Source organism: Podarcis bocagei (assembly GCF_964188305.1).
Source record: "Podarcis bocagei genome assembly, chromosome: 3".
Taxonomy (NCBI): Eukaryota; Metazoa; Chordata; class Lepidosauria; order Squamata; family Lacertidae; genus Podarcis; species Podarcis bocagei.
The window spans coordinates 53,909,620-53,926,944 of NC_138127.1; the positions used below are offsets into that span (position 1 = coordinate 53,909,620).

Genomic DNA, 17,325 nt, shown 5'->3' on the forward strand with positions numbered 1-17,325 from the left:
CATTGTGCTCCTTCTGGGGTAGTTTGTCCACCTTTGGTCCCCACCCTGCACTTGGCTCTCACCTGTTGTTCCTAGAAGCTGTCACATGTGAGAGCAGCCACACCCCAGGAAATGACTTTGACTGGCAGGCTAAACCAGGTGAGGGTAGCCAATGGGGCTCAAACTCTTCGTCATTTAGGGGCTTCCCCTGCATGCAAAGATAGGCTCTGGCATATTAAGCAGACGAGACCAAGAATGGGTCCAATGGTCAAGAAGAGAGTTTCTGTAAGTGCTGTAGAGGGAAGTGAGGGGCAGATGGGGCACGTCAACCTGGCAAGGTAGCTCATCTAGAAGAAAGAAAACACTGGACCTAAACCTCCGCTGCCTTGCAGGATATCTTCAGGAGAAGAAAAGACTAGGGAGTAAACCCTTCAAAAATCCAGCATGGTGTCCTTAAGATGGTTGGATGGCTCCTTGTACAACTCCTTCCAGCAACTCCTGCAGCCAAGCTGGTGCCAAATGCTCTGTTTTCCTTTGAACCACTTCAGCGAGGCTGAGGGAGGTCTTGTCATCTGCGCAACACAGTGTCAGTTTGCATTTCTTAGTACAGTGGTACCTTGGGTTAAGAACTTAATTCGTTCTGGAGGTCTGTTCTTAACCTGAAACTGTTATTATCCTGAAGCACCACTTTAGCTAAAGGGGCCTTCCGCTGCCGCCGCACCGCCAGAGCACGATTTCTGTTCTCATCCTGAAGCAAGGTTCTTAACCCGAGGTAATATTTCTGAAGCGTATGTAACCTCAGGTACCACTGTACAGAAAGTATAGATCTGATGTGTAAAGATCTTTCCCATTCTAATTAATTCAAGAGGGTTCTGGAAGCTTTTGGAAGCTTCTCTCTGTGAAAGAAAGCTGAGTACAGCTAGTTTGAACTGGTTCTGTTATCTCTTTCTGTCAAGATCATGCTGACTATAAATTAGCAGGGCCAGAAGGAGCCTGGGTTTCACACATTGTCTCTCTATCTCTTTTCCTTCTAGTGTGGTGTTCTGTACATAGATAGTGTTAAGGTTTAGACTTCTTATAAGCTATTGTAAGTTTAAGTTAAGTCTGCGGCAACTGGATTTCTTATGGACAGTGCCAATCCTGAACGTATTGGATTTGTGGCCATTATGTTCAATTGCCTTCAGTAGCAGTAAAGCTCTGCTTGATGAAATACAATTGCCTCTGGTCTATTTTGGGGGAATCCTGCAATGTGTTTTAAGTTTTTGCTCTGCTAACTATGCATTGGAATCTACTTGGATCATTTTGAGTAGAATTTCAATGACACCCAAGACCTCTATACACACTGCCCAGGCTTGAGCCTCAGGGAGGTCACATCAGTGCTACTAATGCACTCCATTGTCTTTTGAGTCGGATGTCAACAAGAAGAAGATTGTATAAATCGTTGATGTAACTGCTAATTTTGCATAACTTTACAGCTGTTATTGATGGGGCGGTGATATGAGTTGCCTCTCTACACAGCCAGATTTAAGGTAAGTCACAGCAACATCCAAATATCTGACACCAGAAATGCTCCTCACTTTCCCTCACCCCCTACCACTTGCTCCCATGGAAAATTCAGAAGCTGCTGCCAAACTTTCAGCTCTACAGGGTTTTTTCAGATATCATTTGGATGAAGAATTAGTGTGCATGGAGCAGCACTTGGGTGGGGAGGAGTGGGATCATGGTAAGAGCCTCTCTCCCTGCAATCGGGAACCCAATTAAAGCAGGGTTTCCAATCAAGCAAAGAGAATCTGGCATGCACAGATTCTCTGACCTTCCAAATGAATGTGCATAGGTCAGTGCAGGCAGAACCTGCAATTCTGCTCCCTCATCACTCTGGCAGATTCTTTATAAACCTGAGAATCATGCAGAAAGGGCTAATGACTGCAGCTCTAAGGACTGAAAGCTGGTGCTGTCACAGAACACATCGTCACAGTCTAGCTATATATAGAGCTGCATTTCTGGAAATGTACGGCTTGAAATAAATAAATGACAGTATGAATTGCAGTTAAATTGTCACAGCCTTCTCTGAATTGCATGGACAGCTGCAGAGACCCTTATGGTAGGAATGACTTGTCAGCAAGGTTTGAAGATTAATGAATGGTGTGTGGGTGTGGGTGGGTGTGAGTGTGTGTGTGTAAATAGTCAGAAAAGCAGCTCTCCCCCCCCCCAAATACATATATTTAGGGCAGGAAAGGGTATGTGAGGAAGTCCAAAGGTTACGAGAATATGATTAACGGATAAATTGATCTTGATGTACCTTATTTTTTATTCATTCTTTGTTTACTTTCTAAATCTTTTTTGTTTTCTGTTGTTCTGTTTTATGGTGATGGTATTGTATATGTTTGTTGGTTTGTTTTGTGTTTAAAAAATGCAATAAATATTTTTTTGAAAAAAACCAAATACATATATTTAGGATTTAATTGAAAACGCCAGGCTGTAAAATCCGAGTGCAACCTTTGAACACACACACAGAAAGAGAGACTTTCCTAGAGACCCTTAAAACCCAAGTATGCCTGGTCTTTGCCTCTAAATTATTTTCAACATGTGTGCTGATCCTACAATTCACCCAGATCAAGTAATTTTTAATCTACATTTCTTTGTTTCCTTGCAGTCCTAAGTGCTCTATTTCTGTAATTATCAATATTTTACACACCGAGAGGCGCATTTATCAAGATACAATTCTCATGTTGATTTCTAATATGGGAAAAATCACTGAGAAATTAGTTTGGTGCATAATTCTGTTGTGGTGGATGTTTCAGTTGAGCGCGCCCTCATGTGGCAAGAGCCAGCATTTTCCCACTGCATAATGAACTATTGCTTTCAGAGGGGTGAGAGAGCCCTGGGGCATGTCAGAAGAAGATTCTCTCATTGATTGCAGTGCAAAACATTACACAATGTATTAAATACACGAAACAGTATGCTATGGCACGAACCATCCCAGCTCCTACCATACGAGGGCACATCAGATTGGAAGAAATACCGCAGAGACCTGGTGCAAAGTTAACTTTCAGTTTAGCTTAAACAAAAAATAAAAATAAATCTAACATAACAAATTGGGCCTATATTTTCTGGAACTCGTTGGGATTGTAGGCAAAATGCAACATTTCTGCCTTTCACACTGATCATCTTCAGTATTAAAGTAACACCAGTAATACATTTGGGAGGTTTCTTCAACAATGGCTGTGCCCCAGATGGCAGCTTGTGAGAGACTGCACTGTGACAATGCAAATAAATAACAGAATTTGCTATTGGGAGATGAAACTGACAAAGGGATTCATCAAACTTAGCCTGAAGACCAGTTGGCCCTGTGCATTTCCTAAAATTTACACAAAAAACCCACTAGTGTTATGGTGGCAACGTGACATTAGCATGGGAGAGGGGACAAATGTAATTTAACAGTGACATCCCAGGTACTATCCAATAGGTTCTAGAAATGTTATGCATCTACATTCTAGATGGCACTCTGAAACACAAGGTAAGGTTGGGTGAAAATGGCATGCTGTGATCTGAGTGTTAAGGAAATACAATGTTCTTGGGACAGAAAGGCCTCCTTGAATAGATGGCTCTCACGAACAAAATAAGAGTGATTATTTTGCACCACAAAGTGATTATCTGGCAAGATCCCCCTGGAATAAGGAGAGAGAGAGCTCTGCACAGAAACTACCCCCAAGTCACCAAGGAACAAAACAGAAGTGATAACATTGTACAGGAAGTAGCCAAAGAAGTCCTACTACTTTAAGAAATGTCCACAAGAAGCTTCCTGTTCATTGCACAAGCGCAGTATCACAATGAAAAGCCGTTACGTGCTGCCCTGTGCACAGGGCAATATGGCATTTGCTTAAACCATCACAAGTGAATCCATTTCACCACCCTGCATGATTATCTATTGTAAGCAGACAAATATTTAGCCTACATTATTCGCTCACGGCAAACATCTGCTCTGAAAATCATCCTGGAATTTGTTTAGCATGCATTTAACTGGAGCCATGGGGGCCCAGGCACCCACAAATTTTCAATGAAGGGGCAGGGGGGGCAAGTTCAAATTGGTGGTGCACGTATGTCGCACAGTGTGCTTGTGTCACACGCGCATGCTGCGAGGCATCTGCACAACACATAGCACAGGCATGCCACTGTGATGTTGCGCAGTCCCGGGCCCCCTCTGTCATGGGGGCAAGACAGTGCGCCTGCCAGCCTGGGGGTATCTCACTACTTTGAAGCAGTTGTTTCCAGGGGAGGGGATGAAAGAGCACAAAAGTGTTATAGAACAGACATTAAACTTAACATGACGATTGTCCTGGGTTGGTGATCCTGGTCTGCAGTTTTGTGCTCCCTTTTTCTCCAGACTCCTCTGTGCCTTATAGCCAGTAGAAAATATTAGCAGCATGCAGCTGACTTACTGAATGAGGAGCCTTCTGGCACTAATGCCCATTTACTCTGGGTGATTGGTCTATGCACAGTGCCCAGTTTATGAATGCCCTTTCTAAAACCTCTGTAGAGGTGACAAGCAGGTGTTCCTGCTGCTGCTGGATTGTTCTTTTTATCGGGCCAATTGCTGATTAATAGTTTGGGATGGTTAGTTAATGTTTCCTCAGTGGGAGTTAATGGTTGGGATTTGGTCACCTGGACTCTCCTAAGCATTTTGAATGGTCAAGATAAGTGCCCTGGAGCCAGGAGAAAGTGACAGGTCTCCAGATAATGGCAGAATGGCATCAGGAAAAGCAGAAGGCGGCTGTTTGTTGTTGGGGTGTTTTTTTAAGTAAGAGACTACAGAATTGAAAGTTCCACCCAGAGTTAGATGGAAGGAACTGACAATGCAGCCTGGTGTTTTCCGAAGATCTGCTATAAGAATAAGTAAAGGGTAAAGGGACCCTTTACGATTGAAAGGTCGGCGGTTCGAATCCCCGCAGCGGGGTGCGCTCCCGTCGCTCGGTCCCAGCACCTGCCAACCTAGCAGTTTGAAAGCACCCCTGGGTGCAAGTAGATAAATAGGGACCGCTTACTAGCGGGAAGGTAAACGGCGTTTCCGTGTGCTGCGCTGGCTCGCCAGAACAGCTTTGTCACACTGGCCACGTGACCCGGAAGTGTCTGCAGACAGCACTGGCTCCCGGCCTATAGAGTGAGATGAGCGCACAACCCTAGAGTCTGTCAAGACTGGCCCGTACGGGCAGGGGTACCTTTACCTTTAAAGGGACCCCTGACCATTAGGTCCAGTTGTGACCGACTCTGGGGTTGCGGCGCTCATCTCGCTTTATTAGCCGAGGGAGCTGGCGTACAGCTTCTGGGTCATGTGGCTAACATGACTAAGCCGCTTCTGGCAAACCAGAGCAGCACATGGAAACGCTGTTTATCTTCCAGCTGGAGCGGTACCTATTGATCTACTTGCACTTTGAAGTGCTTTCGAACTGCTAGGTGGGCAGGAGCAGGGACCGAGCAATGGGAGCTCACCCCGTCATGGGGATTTGAACCGCCGACCTTCTGATCAGCAAGTCCTAGGCTTTGTGGTTTAACTCACAGTGCCACCCGCGTCCCAAGAATACTTGTTTGCTTTTTAGGTGGTCTCATCTAGTTTACAAATACTTTGGCAAAGCTTAGTTTGTCAGAATGTCAGAAGCCAGACCAGCAGAATAACTATGGGGGGGGGAGTTTCTGCAGTGGTGAAGGAACCCTCTCCAGCACCCAAGCGGCGCAGCCTGTACGGACTGCGCATGTGCAGCATCCCGCACGTGCGCACTCCATACAGAATGCCACACATGCGCAGTCAGTAGGGGCTGCTGCTTGCATGGCGTCCATAAGGACCGCCGAGCACGAGCGGCATCCCATATGGACTGCGCATGTGCAGCGACTGTATGGGATGCTGCACATGTGCAGTCTGTACGGGCTGCCACTTGCACGGCAACCGTACAGGCCGCTACGTGAGCAGCATCCTGTAAGGACGGTGTGCAAGAGTGGCAGCCCATATGGATGCCATGCGAGCGGCACCCATACGGACTGCGCGTGCCCTCAGCCACTCTACAAATGGGGGGAGACAGGGCCATCTTGTCACCCCTCCCACAGTGGCACCTGGGTCAGCCCGCCCCCTCTGCCCGCCCCTCCTACGCCCCTGGGTTTCTGGCAAAAAACACTAAGTGAAACCATGATCTGTTGTTTGCTTATGAACTGTGGCTTGCTTTAACTATGGTTTGGCATTATGTCTAAACTCATTAGCCTTGCTCAACTATGGTTCTTTTGGAGACTTTGCCCCAGAGACCTGCCAAGGCACAAGGAAAGAGGAGATGAAAACCTAAACAAGCTTTGGTGGGGGTTGTTTGTTTGTCTTTAAGACAAGCCATGGCTTGTTGAATCAATTGTGGTTAAATAAACCATGGCTTAGTCTTATGGGCAAACACAGCCCTTGTCTGTATATTTGCAAATAAAACAAATATTACAAAGGTACTATAGATTCCCTGTCTTTCATCCAAAGAAAATAAAATTCAGTGCCCCTGGGATTTCTCATTCCTCAACTGCAACAGTGGCAAAGTTAAGTGGTCAGCCATTTGGAAACGTAATAAACCCACTTCTGCAAACATAGGATCTAGTTATCATTCAGCACTACTTCTAAAAGGAGACACTCAGAGACACTTGTGCATTGAATGAACACAAAAAAAAAAATTTGCAACATGTGTTAACTTGCTCACCAGTGCTAGGGTTCCTGTTTTATCAACACAGCTGGGTTTATCCCACAAACAGTCATTGTTACATGTAATTATCATAATCTGTTCTTTTCTGCATTTCCTTTCCTTCTGACTGCGTTGTTCACAATCCCCTGCCCCAAACCATGTATATATAGCCTGCAAGTCAGGATAACACTGGATGAATCTGATGAGGTGGACTGCAGCCTACAAAAGCTTGTGCCAAATTTGCTACCCTTTAGGTGCCATAAGGCCTTTCATTGCTTTTATTTTATTTTATTGCTGCAAGAGGCTAATACAGCTATTTCTCTGGTGGGGAAATGGATTAAGCTCTCCAAGGAGAGGCTGTGTACACATTGACAACTTAAAACACAGCTGGGTCATTCTTTTTCTCAAAAGCTAACTTGGGGAGAAATGCAGTATCAAAATGGAGCATTTGCTAAGAAGTGACATACAGTGGTACCTCAGATTACATACGCTTCAGGTTACATACACTTCAGGTTACAGACTCCGCTAACCCAGAAATATTACCTCGGGTTAAGTACTTTGCTTCAGGATGAGAGCAAAAATCGTGCTCCGGCAGCACAGCAGGAGGAGGAGGCCCCATTAGCTAAAGTGGTGCTTCAGGTTAAAAACAGTTTCAGGTTAAATACGGACCTCCAGAACGAATTAAGAACCTTAACCTGAGGTACCACTGTATTAGATACAGGATATATAGGGATTATGCCTAACATGTGTACACTGTTTCCCAGTTTATAGATAACTGAACGCAACAGGAACAATTTAACCAAACACCAGCACTTTCTACCTTAATTTCAATATATGTGCTGTGTTCCAGAATTAGTCTTATTAGTTATTACATTTATACCCCACCTTTCCTCCAAGGAGCTCAAGATTGGGCACATAGTTCTCCCCGTCCCCATTTCATCTTCACAACATCCCTGTGAGGAAGGTTAGGCAGAGAGTGAGTGACTGGCCCAATGAGCTTCACGGCTAAGTGTAGGTTTTAACCCTGCTGTCCCAGATCCTAGTCAAACCTTCTAACCACTCCCCACTTGCCTAGGAATAAGTCACACTGAAAATAATGGGACTTAATTCTGATCATATATGATTGCACTGTAAATCTCACCTCTTTTTTTGTAAAACCTTGTTGATTTAAACTGCTTAATTTTGTCTCCTTCAATTAGTCGCATGCATTGTCTAACCAAAGGAAAAGAGGAAGTAGTACTGATCTTTGAAAAATAAAAGCAACATTATTGTGAATGCATCGTAACTCTTAGCCTACTATATCACACAGGAGGTAAATACCAGAATAGCATTTCATTGAAAATTTAGAGGAGCAAGTTGCACATACCCGGGAGTCAGGAATTCAAGAGACCCCCCTCCAGCGCTGTCCCTTTCTCTACCTTCTCAGAAGAGACAGGAAACTCTTCTTACTCAAATTGGTTGCAATGAAAGATTACCCAAGAGGAAACTGGTGGAAAAGTCATGAGCAGGCAAACCAAAGAGAATAAGCTGGCTGGCATAACAATTTCCAGTTGAGACCAAACTGTTTTTGGAGTTGAAGAGAGGGGGCATAATAATTTTGCTCAGACAAGATTAAGCAGAAGCAGTCAGGTTCCCTAATTCTTAACCTACGTAGCCAAGAAACATATTGAGCATGTGAATTGTGTGGTCATGTTCACTGTACAGGCTAACATAACTGTGGACACACAGGAAATGCAGTTGTATTTAATGATGCAACCCAGAGCTATCTCTTTTAACTCCTCCTTTATCCCCTGTGTCAGTGTACTTCAACCTGACCATTGGCGGAACTGGCTTGGGATGATGGGAGTTGTAGTCCAGCAACATCTGGGGGGTTCAAGGTTGAAGAACACTGCTAGTCTGCACCACTAAAATTAGGGCTGCTTTTTCAAATTCATGTGAATTTGGATTGGGACCTCTGCCCCACTTGCCATCAATTGGCAAGAACTTCTGTCTTGTCCAACATCTTACATTGCATCTCTTGCACTCTTCTCCTTCTCCACACCGTCCAGCTATTTCATGTACTTACAAGCTTCCTGTCACCTGTCATTATCATCCACACATGACATCCAACTATCATGATGGTGTCACAACAGGAAAGCAAACTAAGCTAGTGTGTGGTTCGCACAGCACTTTGCAGGGCACCCTGCCACCCTGTAAGCAAACCTTTTTAAAAAAAAAGTTAAAGAAACAGGAAATTGAGGGAATGTCACAAAAGACACAGAGCCCCTGAGCCACACTCCTGATTTAAACAGAGCCAGTCTCTCTCACACATAAGTCAGTGGAGAACTGACTGGTTGCTTTTCTTAAGTCACTGACTCCAACTGCAATACATTTAGAAGAGAAACCACTAAAGCAGCCAAGGTCAGCCTCCTCGATTTCCCACTGCTTTTCAATGATAATTATTTCCATAGAGACAAGTTTTATGTTTCTTCTTTAAAAAAAAAAAAAAACCACAACAACAACAACCAGCAACACTTAACTCCTCTGCTTTATTCCACTCTTTCGGCACCCGATAAAAACATTCTTGTTCAGACAAGGCTACTCAGATGCTTAGAAAGTTGAGGTAATTTTAATCTGTTTTAGTATTTTGAGTTCCGTATGTTTGTGATTTCCCCCCTTGGTTTTCTTGTTTTTGTAATGTTATCTTTATACGATCAGAAGGTGTATAAATTTTACGAAAATAAATAAATAAAAGCGTTTGAGTGCAGCAATCTAAGTGGTTACCATGAGGAAAGATTGCATCATTTGGTACTTTTTGATTTATTAAAAAAAGGGGGGGGGAGTAAGAGGCAACATGATAGAAGTTCATAAAATTATGCATGAAGTGGCGAGAGAGAAGTTTTTGTCCCTCTCTCATAACACTGGTGTCAAAATGTCTTGGGCCAGCCCTGAGGGCAACACATATAGGTAGCCCTCAGTAAGTCAGGTTTGTGATCCCAATTATCCTGAAAGTGCAATAAGAAACGGATGTTGATGTTGAGATTTCATTCCTCCATTGATGGATGTGTGATTGTTTTCACCACATGTCTTTGTTGACGTTCCATACTATTGAAGTCATGAGAACGGAAGTTCAGTTACACTGTTCCGTTATGTTGTACTATTGCTTTTAGTCTGTTCTCTCTCAGAGAAGAAGAAAGAGAGAGGGGCCATGCTTCCTTTGTTCTGTAACACTTGTATATAATAAAGTAGCTTAGATTCCACACCTCAAATACCTAGCTTCTGTTTTGACTCTGCTACAGTATTGTATGCATACAGTGGTATCTCGGGTTACATACGCTTCAGGTTACAGACGCTTCCGGTTACAGACTCCGCTAACCCAGAAATAGTACCTCAGGTTAAGAACTTTGCTTCAGGATGAGAACAGAAATCTTGCTCTGGCGGTGCAGCGGAACAGGAGGCCCCATTAGCTAAAGTGGTGCTTCAGGTTAAGAACAGTTTCAGGTTAAGAACGGACCTCTGGAACGAATTAAGTACTTAACCCGAGGTACCACTGTATTGTGTGCATATATCTTCGGATGTGTGTTGCAGAAGCGCATCGGGAAAGAAGAGCGCTGAATCATCCCAAGGGTCGCTTTGGGGGAGAACGCAGCTGCCTGGCATTCTCTAGTTGATGCAAGATGCCCAGCACGGTTTAGAGTACCAGCAGTTGCGAGGGGGCACCAGAGTACAAACAGGGCATTTGTTCAGCTGTTTCCTAAGGTCAAATGGCACAACTCTATCTTATCCATGAGAAGGGAGAAAGAGCTTCACTTCTATGCACCAATACTTCGTCAATGGCAATTGCTTATAGCCCTAAGCAACTACAATATAAGTCTACCCAATTCAACTCTAGTGCGATACCCACGCAAAGTGAACTTGGCGGATGACTCACCAAGGCCCATTGCTCTCAGTAGATCCTCTGTGTGTAATGATTCAGACAGAGCTAGCAGCTCACCCACACCCCTGGCCCGGGTCCCCTGTCAAACCCCTCAACACCAGTCACCCCCACCTACAGCTGTGCTGCAAATAGAAGCCATCCACCCACCAGCCTAAAAACTTGTTTCCTCTATGTAAGGCAGGATTAGCACTCCTCCTCAACCCTCGGGCAGTTTATCTTCAGATTCATTTTTCTCCAGCATGAGATAAAGTCTGAAACAGATGTGACATGAGCTCCTGAATTTTTTTACTTAATTTAAAGCATCCAGAGATATGGGAGGGTTTTGTTCTAAATTCATTGGAGGAAGAGCACTGGTGTGTTGTTTAACCCAATCTCCTGTGCCATTTTCCTGATCTAAATTACTTCCCAAGCTACTATTAGCCCTCCTGGGGGGGGGGGACAGGAGTACCTGTATCATAGAGGCGGGCAGCCATCAAGGTTATGGGAAATGATCTAATGAGTTTGGCAGGGACACGGGTAGGCCTGTGGTCTAAACCGCTGAGCCTCTTGGGCTTGCCGGTCGGAAGGTCGGCAGTTCGAATCCCCGCAATGGGTGAGCTCCCGTTGCTCTGTCCCAGCTCCTGCCAACCTAGCAACTTGAAAGCATGCCAGTGCAAGTAGATAAAAAGATACCACTGCGGTGGGAAGGTGAACAGTTTACCTTACTAGGACCACCGAAGGGGCGCGGGTGGGACTCTTGGGCTTGCCAATTGCTTCCATTGCTCTCTCCCAGCTCCTGCCAACCTAGCAGGAAAGTTCAAAAGCATGCCCAAAGGTGCAAGTTGTTAATAGGTACCACTCCGGCAGGAAGGTAAACGGCGTTTCCGTGCGCTGCTCTGGTTTCGGTGTTCCGTTGCACCAGAAGCGGCTTAGTCATGCTGGCCACATGACCTGGAAAAACTGTCTGCAGACGAATGCTGGCTCCCTCAGCCTGTAAAGCAAGATGAGCTCCGCAGCCCCAGAGTTGTCTGCGACTGGACTTAACTGTCAGGGGTCCTTTACCTTTACTTTTAGAACCACCGAAGAAGGTCAAGTGGAAAAACTCAAGACAAGGGGAAAGCAACCTAAGGCCCGGGGGACAGATGCAGCCCAAATCGCCTTCTCAATCCAGCCTGCGGACAGTCAGGGAATCAGTGTATTTTTACATGAGTAGAATGTGTGCTTTTATTTAAAATGCATCTCTGGGTTATTTGTGGGGCATAGGAATTTGTTCATATTTTTTCCCCAAAATATAGTCCGGCCCACCACATGGTCTGAGAGACGGTGGACCAGCCACAGCTGAAAAAGTTTGCTGACCCCTGCTCAAGACAGACATTTAGAATTAAGGGCCAGGAATCCTATCAACCCATGAATTTGTTTTCAGTATAAGTAAAGAGTTTACTGCCATTTCAAAAAAGTTTCCTACTTTTCTCCCAACTCCTAGAATCATAGAATCATAGAGTTGGAAGAGACCACAAGGGCCATCGAGTCCAACCCCCTGCCAAGCAGGAAACACCATCAGAGCACTCCTGACATATGGTTGTCAAGGCTCTGCTTAAAGACCTCCAAAGAAGGAGACTCCACCACACTCCTTGGCAGCAAATTCCACTGTCGAACAGCTCTTACTGTCAGGAAGTTCTTCCTAAAGTTTAGGTGGAATCTTCTTTCTTGTAGTTTGGATCCATTGCTCCGTGTCCGCTTCTCTGAAGCAGCAGAAAACAACCTTTCTCCCTCCTCTATATGACATCCTTTTATATATTTGAACATGGCTATCATATCACCCCTTATCATCCTCCTTTAGAGTAGCCAATTTAAAAAGAACTTACAGATCAACCAAACAGATTTTTATCTACCTTCTTCCCACCCACCACTGCATAATGCAGGCATAAACTTTTTTCCTCAGATCAGCTATTTTATTGTCAGTTTTTCTCATCCAACTAACTCTAGCTGTACACACATGTGTTCGTTTTCCAAAAAAAACTTTGCCAGCAAGCAACATGGCAACATGCTTCAAAGAATCTTCTTCATAACTCTTAACCACACCTTAATCAATGTTAGCACACCTTATCTGAAATTCTTTGAGCACTCTAAAGCAATGGGTCCCAAACTCCCCCCACCTCCCACCCCTTGTAAATTGCTGAGGCTCTTGGCAGACCACTTAAATTATTTTTCTACCTGTTGTAACAATTGTTCTAGGCTGTGCGAGGAGTTAAATGGTTTTTAATCATATTTTTACAGACACACAACAAACCACCTAAATTAAGCGCATGGACCACAGTTTGGGAACCCATGCTTAAAAGCAAAGAATGCAAGGTTTGCCTAATTAGAAATATTCATTCCAATTCAAGGACTTGCAATATTGCAGCTATCTCTGTAGCGATATATAAAATTATATAAGTCAGAAATAAAAGGCCAACTCTGTCCTTTATTTTGTAATTTTTAGTCTGGAAGATCTTGCACAACACTAATGCTCATTGAATGATTAAGCAAGCATTTTTTAAAAAGTCATTAATTAGATTTTATTATAGACAGACAGGCAGATTAGTTTTCAATAACTGCCCTGGTGCATCTGTTCAGGAGCTACTCTTAGTGCTATTTTCTCTTGCTAGTTTCCACATGGTGGCAGTATCTATTTCTTTACTTTTGCTATTTCATTAGATTTCATGGTTGGTTAGGATAATTAACAATAGATGTACCACTGGAGTTCAAAAAGCAGCAACATATCTACAGTGTAATGCCAAACATTTGAATCACTCGTTTCCTGAAATGTTTGTTTAACATCATAGCATTAGTATATGTAGTTGAAATTTTTTTACACAGAGAAAACAGTGAACACAATCCTACTGATTTGAAGGGGAAATATTTAGACCTCAATTCTGTATGTACCATTGTGCTCAATGGGGCTTACTGCTGAGTAAGTCTATCTGCTCAGAATTAAACCTCATTAGGTTCGATGGAACTTATTCCCAGGCAAGGGTGTAAAGGATTGCAATTTAGGGCATTTGTGTTTCCACCCCTATATCTCAAGGGAAGGGTTTGCAAGAGGCCTACAATTTTGTTGTCAAAGACTTCTCTATGATAAGAGTTTTATAGTGATTACTAATGGTTGGAAGGAAAATGTAGGTGGTTTATAGACCTTAAAAGCCCCCCAGCAAGCCACAAATTCATCATTCCTTTTGACTGAATGTGGAGGTGGACTTAAATGAAAGTATTTTCCATTTTCATAAAGAAATACAAGTCATAGTACTTGTATTATAAAGACCCAACATCAAAGCTCCGATTACACACAATACATGTATGCTATAGTACAAACTTTATTCATTTTCAATCCATGAGCTGTTTAACCATTAACTACCATCTAGGCTGCAAAGTCCTTAACCACAAAGGCACATGTCTTTTTATATATATACCTAATAACATTATGACTGGAGGAGAGCATGGTTTGCAATTAGGGTGTGGTTTGTTTTTGTTCTTAATTATATGGGAGCCCCAGGATCCGTTCACCCGCGCCAACAAAGAGTGAAGTTGTGGGAGCCTGTTATTCTCAGGCAAAGCTAAAGGCATGAAGTTATTTTTCTTTTTCTTTTAAGCATTATCACACCAGCAGCAGCAGTAACACACCACCTTCCCCTCTCTGCTGTGCTCCTTGCTTTGGAGGAGCAGCCTGATACACAGAAAGCAAGCAAGTAAAGTCATATGTTCAGGGTAACTCCTGCTCTGTAATCCCAGGTGTATGCATACCACTGCAAGTGTCCTGGAAAAACTGGGGCATCCCTTTTTTATCATAGGAGGACAGTGACCATTAGGGCTGCCGTGATCTTGTGCAATTTTGTGGCATGATTTCCCCCAAAAAAGTGTTTTTGGGGGCCTGTGATATCGTGTGGTGCCTCAAAACTCTCAATTTGGGATGCCATCCCCCCAAAAAGCACTTTGAGGGGTTTGAAGTGCAAAAATGCATGAGATCACAGCAACCATTCTCTTGCAATAACAAAAAAGATGGAATCCTGAATTTTGGCTTTAAAGTGTTGGAGGGTACATGTATAGAGATACGTACATATGGCAATACATGTGTGAAGTAAATGTGTTTTGAAGGTGCTCAAAGAATCTCTGAAGGCTCTTGTCCTTACTTTGTTCCTGGAAAGTTGCTTCTGACCCATAATAGTTCAGTTGGTAGAGTGTGAGATGCTTAATCTCAGGGTCGTGGGTTCAAACCCCAGGTGGGACATAAATTCCTGCATTGCAGGAGCTTAATAATGATAATAACAATAATTTATTATTTATACTCCGCCCATCTGGCTGGGTTTCCCCAGCCACTCTGGGCGGCTTCCAACAAAATATTAAAAATACAATAAAACATCAGACATGAAAAACTTCCCTAAACAGGGCTGCCTTCGGATGTCTTCTAAAAGTCAGATAGTTGTTTATTTCCTTGACATCTGATGGGAGGGCGTTCCACAGGGCAGGCGCCACAACCGAGATGGTGCTCTGCCTGGTTCCCTGTAACTTCGCTTCTCACAGTTACTAGCTTGGACTAGATGATCCTCATGCTCCCTTCCAACTTTGCAGTTCTGTGATTCCGTGATTCTGTGATTCTAGGGGTGACCTGGCAAGCCCAGACAATTTCCTGCTTAGACCAAGGTAACTGCTATCTACATTAGGTATGGGGAACATGACCCTCCAGATGTCACTTACCGTAACTACAGCTCCCATCATCCCTGCCCATTGGCCACGTCTGCTAGGGCTGCTAGAAGTTGTAGTTTAGCAATATCTGAAGGGCCAATGGTTCCCACTCCCAAACTACAAGAATAAACTCAGAGTTGTTTTGCTTTACAGTGAGTCTATTTAGCTGAGGTAATCATGTTATCAGTGTAATGCTCATGAGGCAAATATCAAAGTACTGCAAGATTTTTCAAGATCCCACTAGTTTTAACTGGCTCTTAAATGCTACACAGTTTAATTTAAGTTTCACATTTAATAGCCCTGCCCTACACAGTGCAAAGAAAATAGGTTATTAAATCTCTGGACAATAATCACACATATACTGCTAATAACACTTAGCAAGTTACATGTTAATAGTAAAACATATGCTGTGTTTAAAAATAATTTTTAAAATCAGCATCTATACCACAAACATGTCATTCCCAAAGTACTGCGGAAGGAATTATTCCATAAGAATGCTAACATAAAACCAGAAGTTAGAACCTTTTATTTGCCGTGAGGGCATAACAACTAACAGATATGGCACAATTCTAAGCAAGTTTAATCAGAAGTCAGTGCCACTCTGTTCAATAGGATTTACTTTCAGATATGTGTGTGTAGGATTTCAGCCTAAGAGCATTAATTCCTTAAAATCGTCATGGTTCCAACACAGGTAACTATTTCAATGCCAGGTTCATTATTGCCATCTCTGATGACAGAACAATAAAGTTATTTTTATGGTTATTTATAGAGCCAGCAAGGAAAGCATACCACTGATTCTGTTTCTTTGGCCCTCGTGGCATTTGTTTGCCACTCAGTTCTATGCAATATGCATGCAAATGACACTCAGTTTTAAGTGTTGTTTAAGTCACATGCTGTTGAAGTTCTGGATCAATATCTGGAGGTGGTAATGAATAAGATGTGAGCTGAATTCAGGCAAGGTCAGTCAAACTACTGATCCAGCAATACAATTCAGCTTGGATGTTGGATGGGATAGCACCTCCCTTTAAAATGCAGATTTTTAGTCCTGGGGTGCTTCTGGACCCAATACTACTGGGATGATACTGAAAGACAGATGTGCCGTTGCCCATCTTAGGCTGGTGCCTTCAGTTTGTCATTCCTAGACACTAGAGATCAGGTCACTGTAACACATGCCTAACATACATCATGTCTGGACTACTGCAGTGTGATCTATGTGGGACTGCCTTTCAAAAGTGTCCAGAAACTTCACTTGGTAAGATTGTTAACTGGAGCTGCTAACTGGGAATATTTAACTCCTGTATTGAAAATTGCCTGGCTTCAGCATCTAAACCAGCTGAGGTTTCAGGACTTTGAACTGAGTCAAGAAACAAATTGGATGTCAATCTGGAAGAATCTGATTTGTTTAGGAGCCCAAATCAAAGTGCTGGTGCTAACCTTTCAAGCCTTTTAGTCTGGAGCCAGGATATCTGAAGGGCCTTCTTCTGTACTAACATGCCTGCTTGCCTCTCATTTGTCCCATTGACCCTGATGGTATCCTTTCTTAGGATCAGAGGACATTTTTGGAACTCACAAGGGCACATATTTTGAAGCCTATATTTCCACGCTTTACTTTGCAGCATACTTTGTGGTTTTAAATTTCTGCCGGGTTTCTCTCGCCAAAGAGTCCTTGCTCCAAATCTGTATCTTGGAATCCAGGGAAATCTCTTTTTATACCTATATGTTTTCCTTACCACCAGCAGTTATTGCAAGGAATGAGGGAGAAAGTCTATTCAGCTGGCATTTAAAGGTGAATTTATCTAACCGATAGTTTCTGAACTAATGCCCAAACCGCCATTCATTGAAATTCAAACTTATCCAAATTCTGCATGCAGTTCTCCAGCCTGCAAACATGAGAAATTGAGAGGAGCTGAAATTGGCAGATTCTCCCATTCCTAGCTATCATCTCACTCTGCCTGAGGTTTGAATTCCTTTGTGTGAGAGAACAGTGGAAACTTACAGTTTCTTTGTAATCTTTGCCTTACTTACAAATATACA

General features: G+C 43.3%; 1 protein-coding gene across 6 annotated transcripts in view; it reads right to left on the reverse strand.

Annotated features, from left to right (window-relative positions):
* Positions 1–17,325, reverse strand: part of IPCEF1 (interaction protein for cytohesin exchange factors 1) — a 50,667-nt gene that overhangs the window by 27,732 nt on the left and 5,610 nt on the right. The window contains exon 1 of one of the 6 annotated variants that reach the window (XM_081187448.1): positions 15,304–15,349. The exons of 1 other annotated variant lie outside the window; for it this stretch is intronic. In XM_081187448.1, the coding sequence (XP_081043574.1) occupies positions 15,304–15,334 (31 nt within the window). In that variant the 5' untranslated portion in view covers positions 15,335–15,349. Of the gene's footprint in view, positions 1–62; positions 79–7,562; positions 7,581–7,818; positions 7,913–8,043; positions 8,128–15,303; positions 15,350–17,325 lie in introns of those variants that run through there. 4 more of the 6 variants (XM_081187449.1, XM_081187447.1, XM_081187450.1 and 1 more) reach the window with 4 other exon arrangements.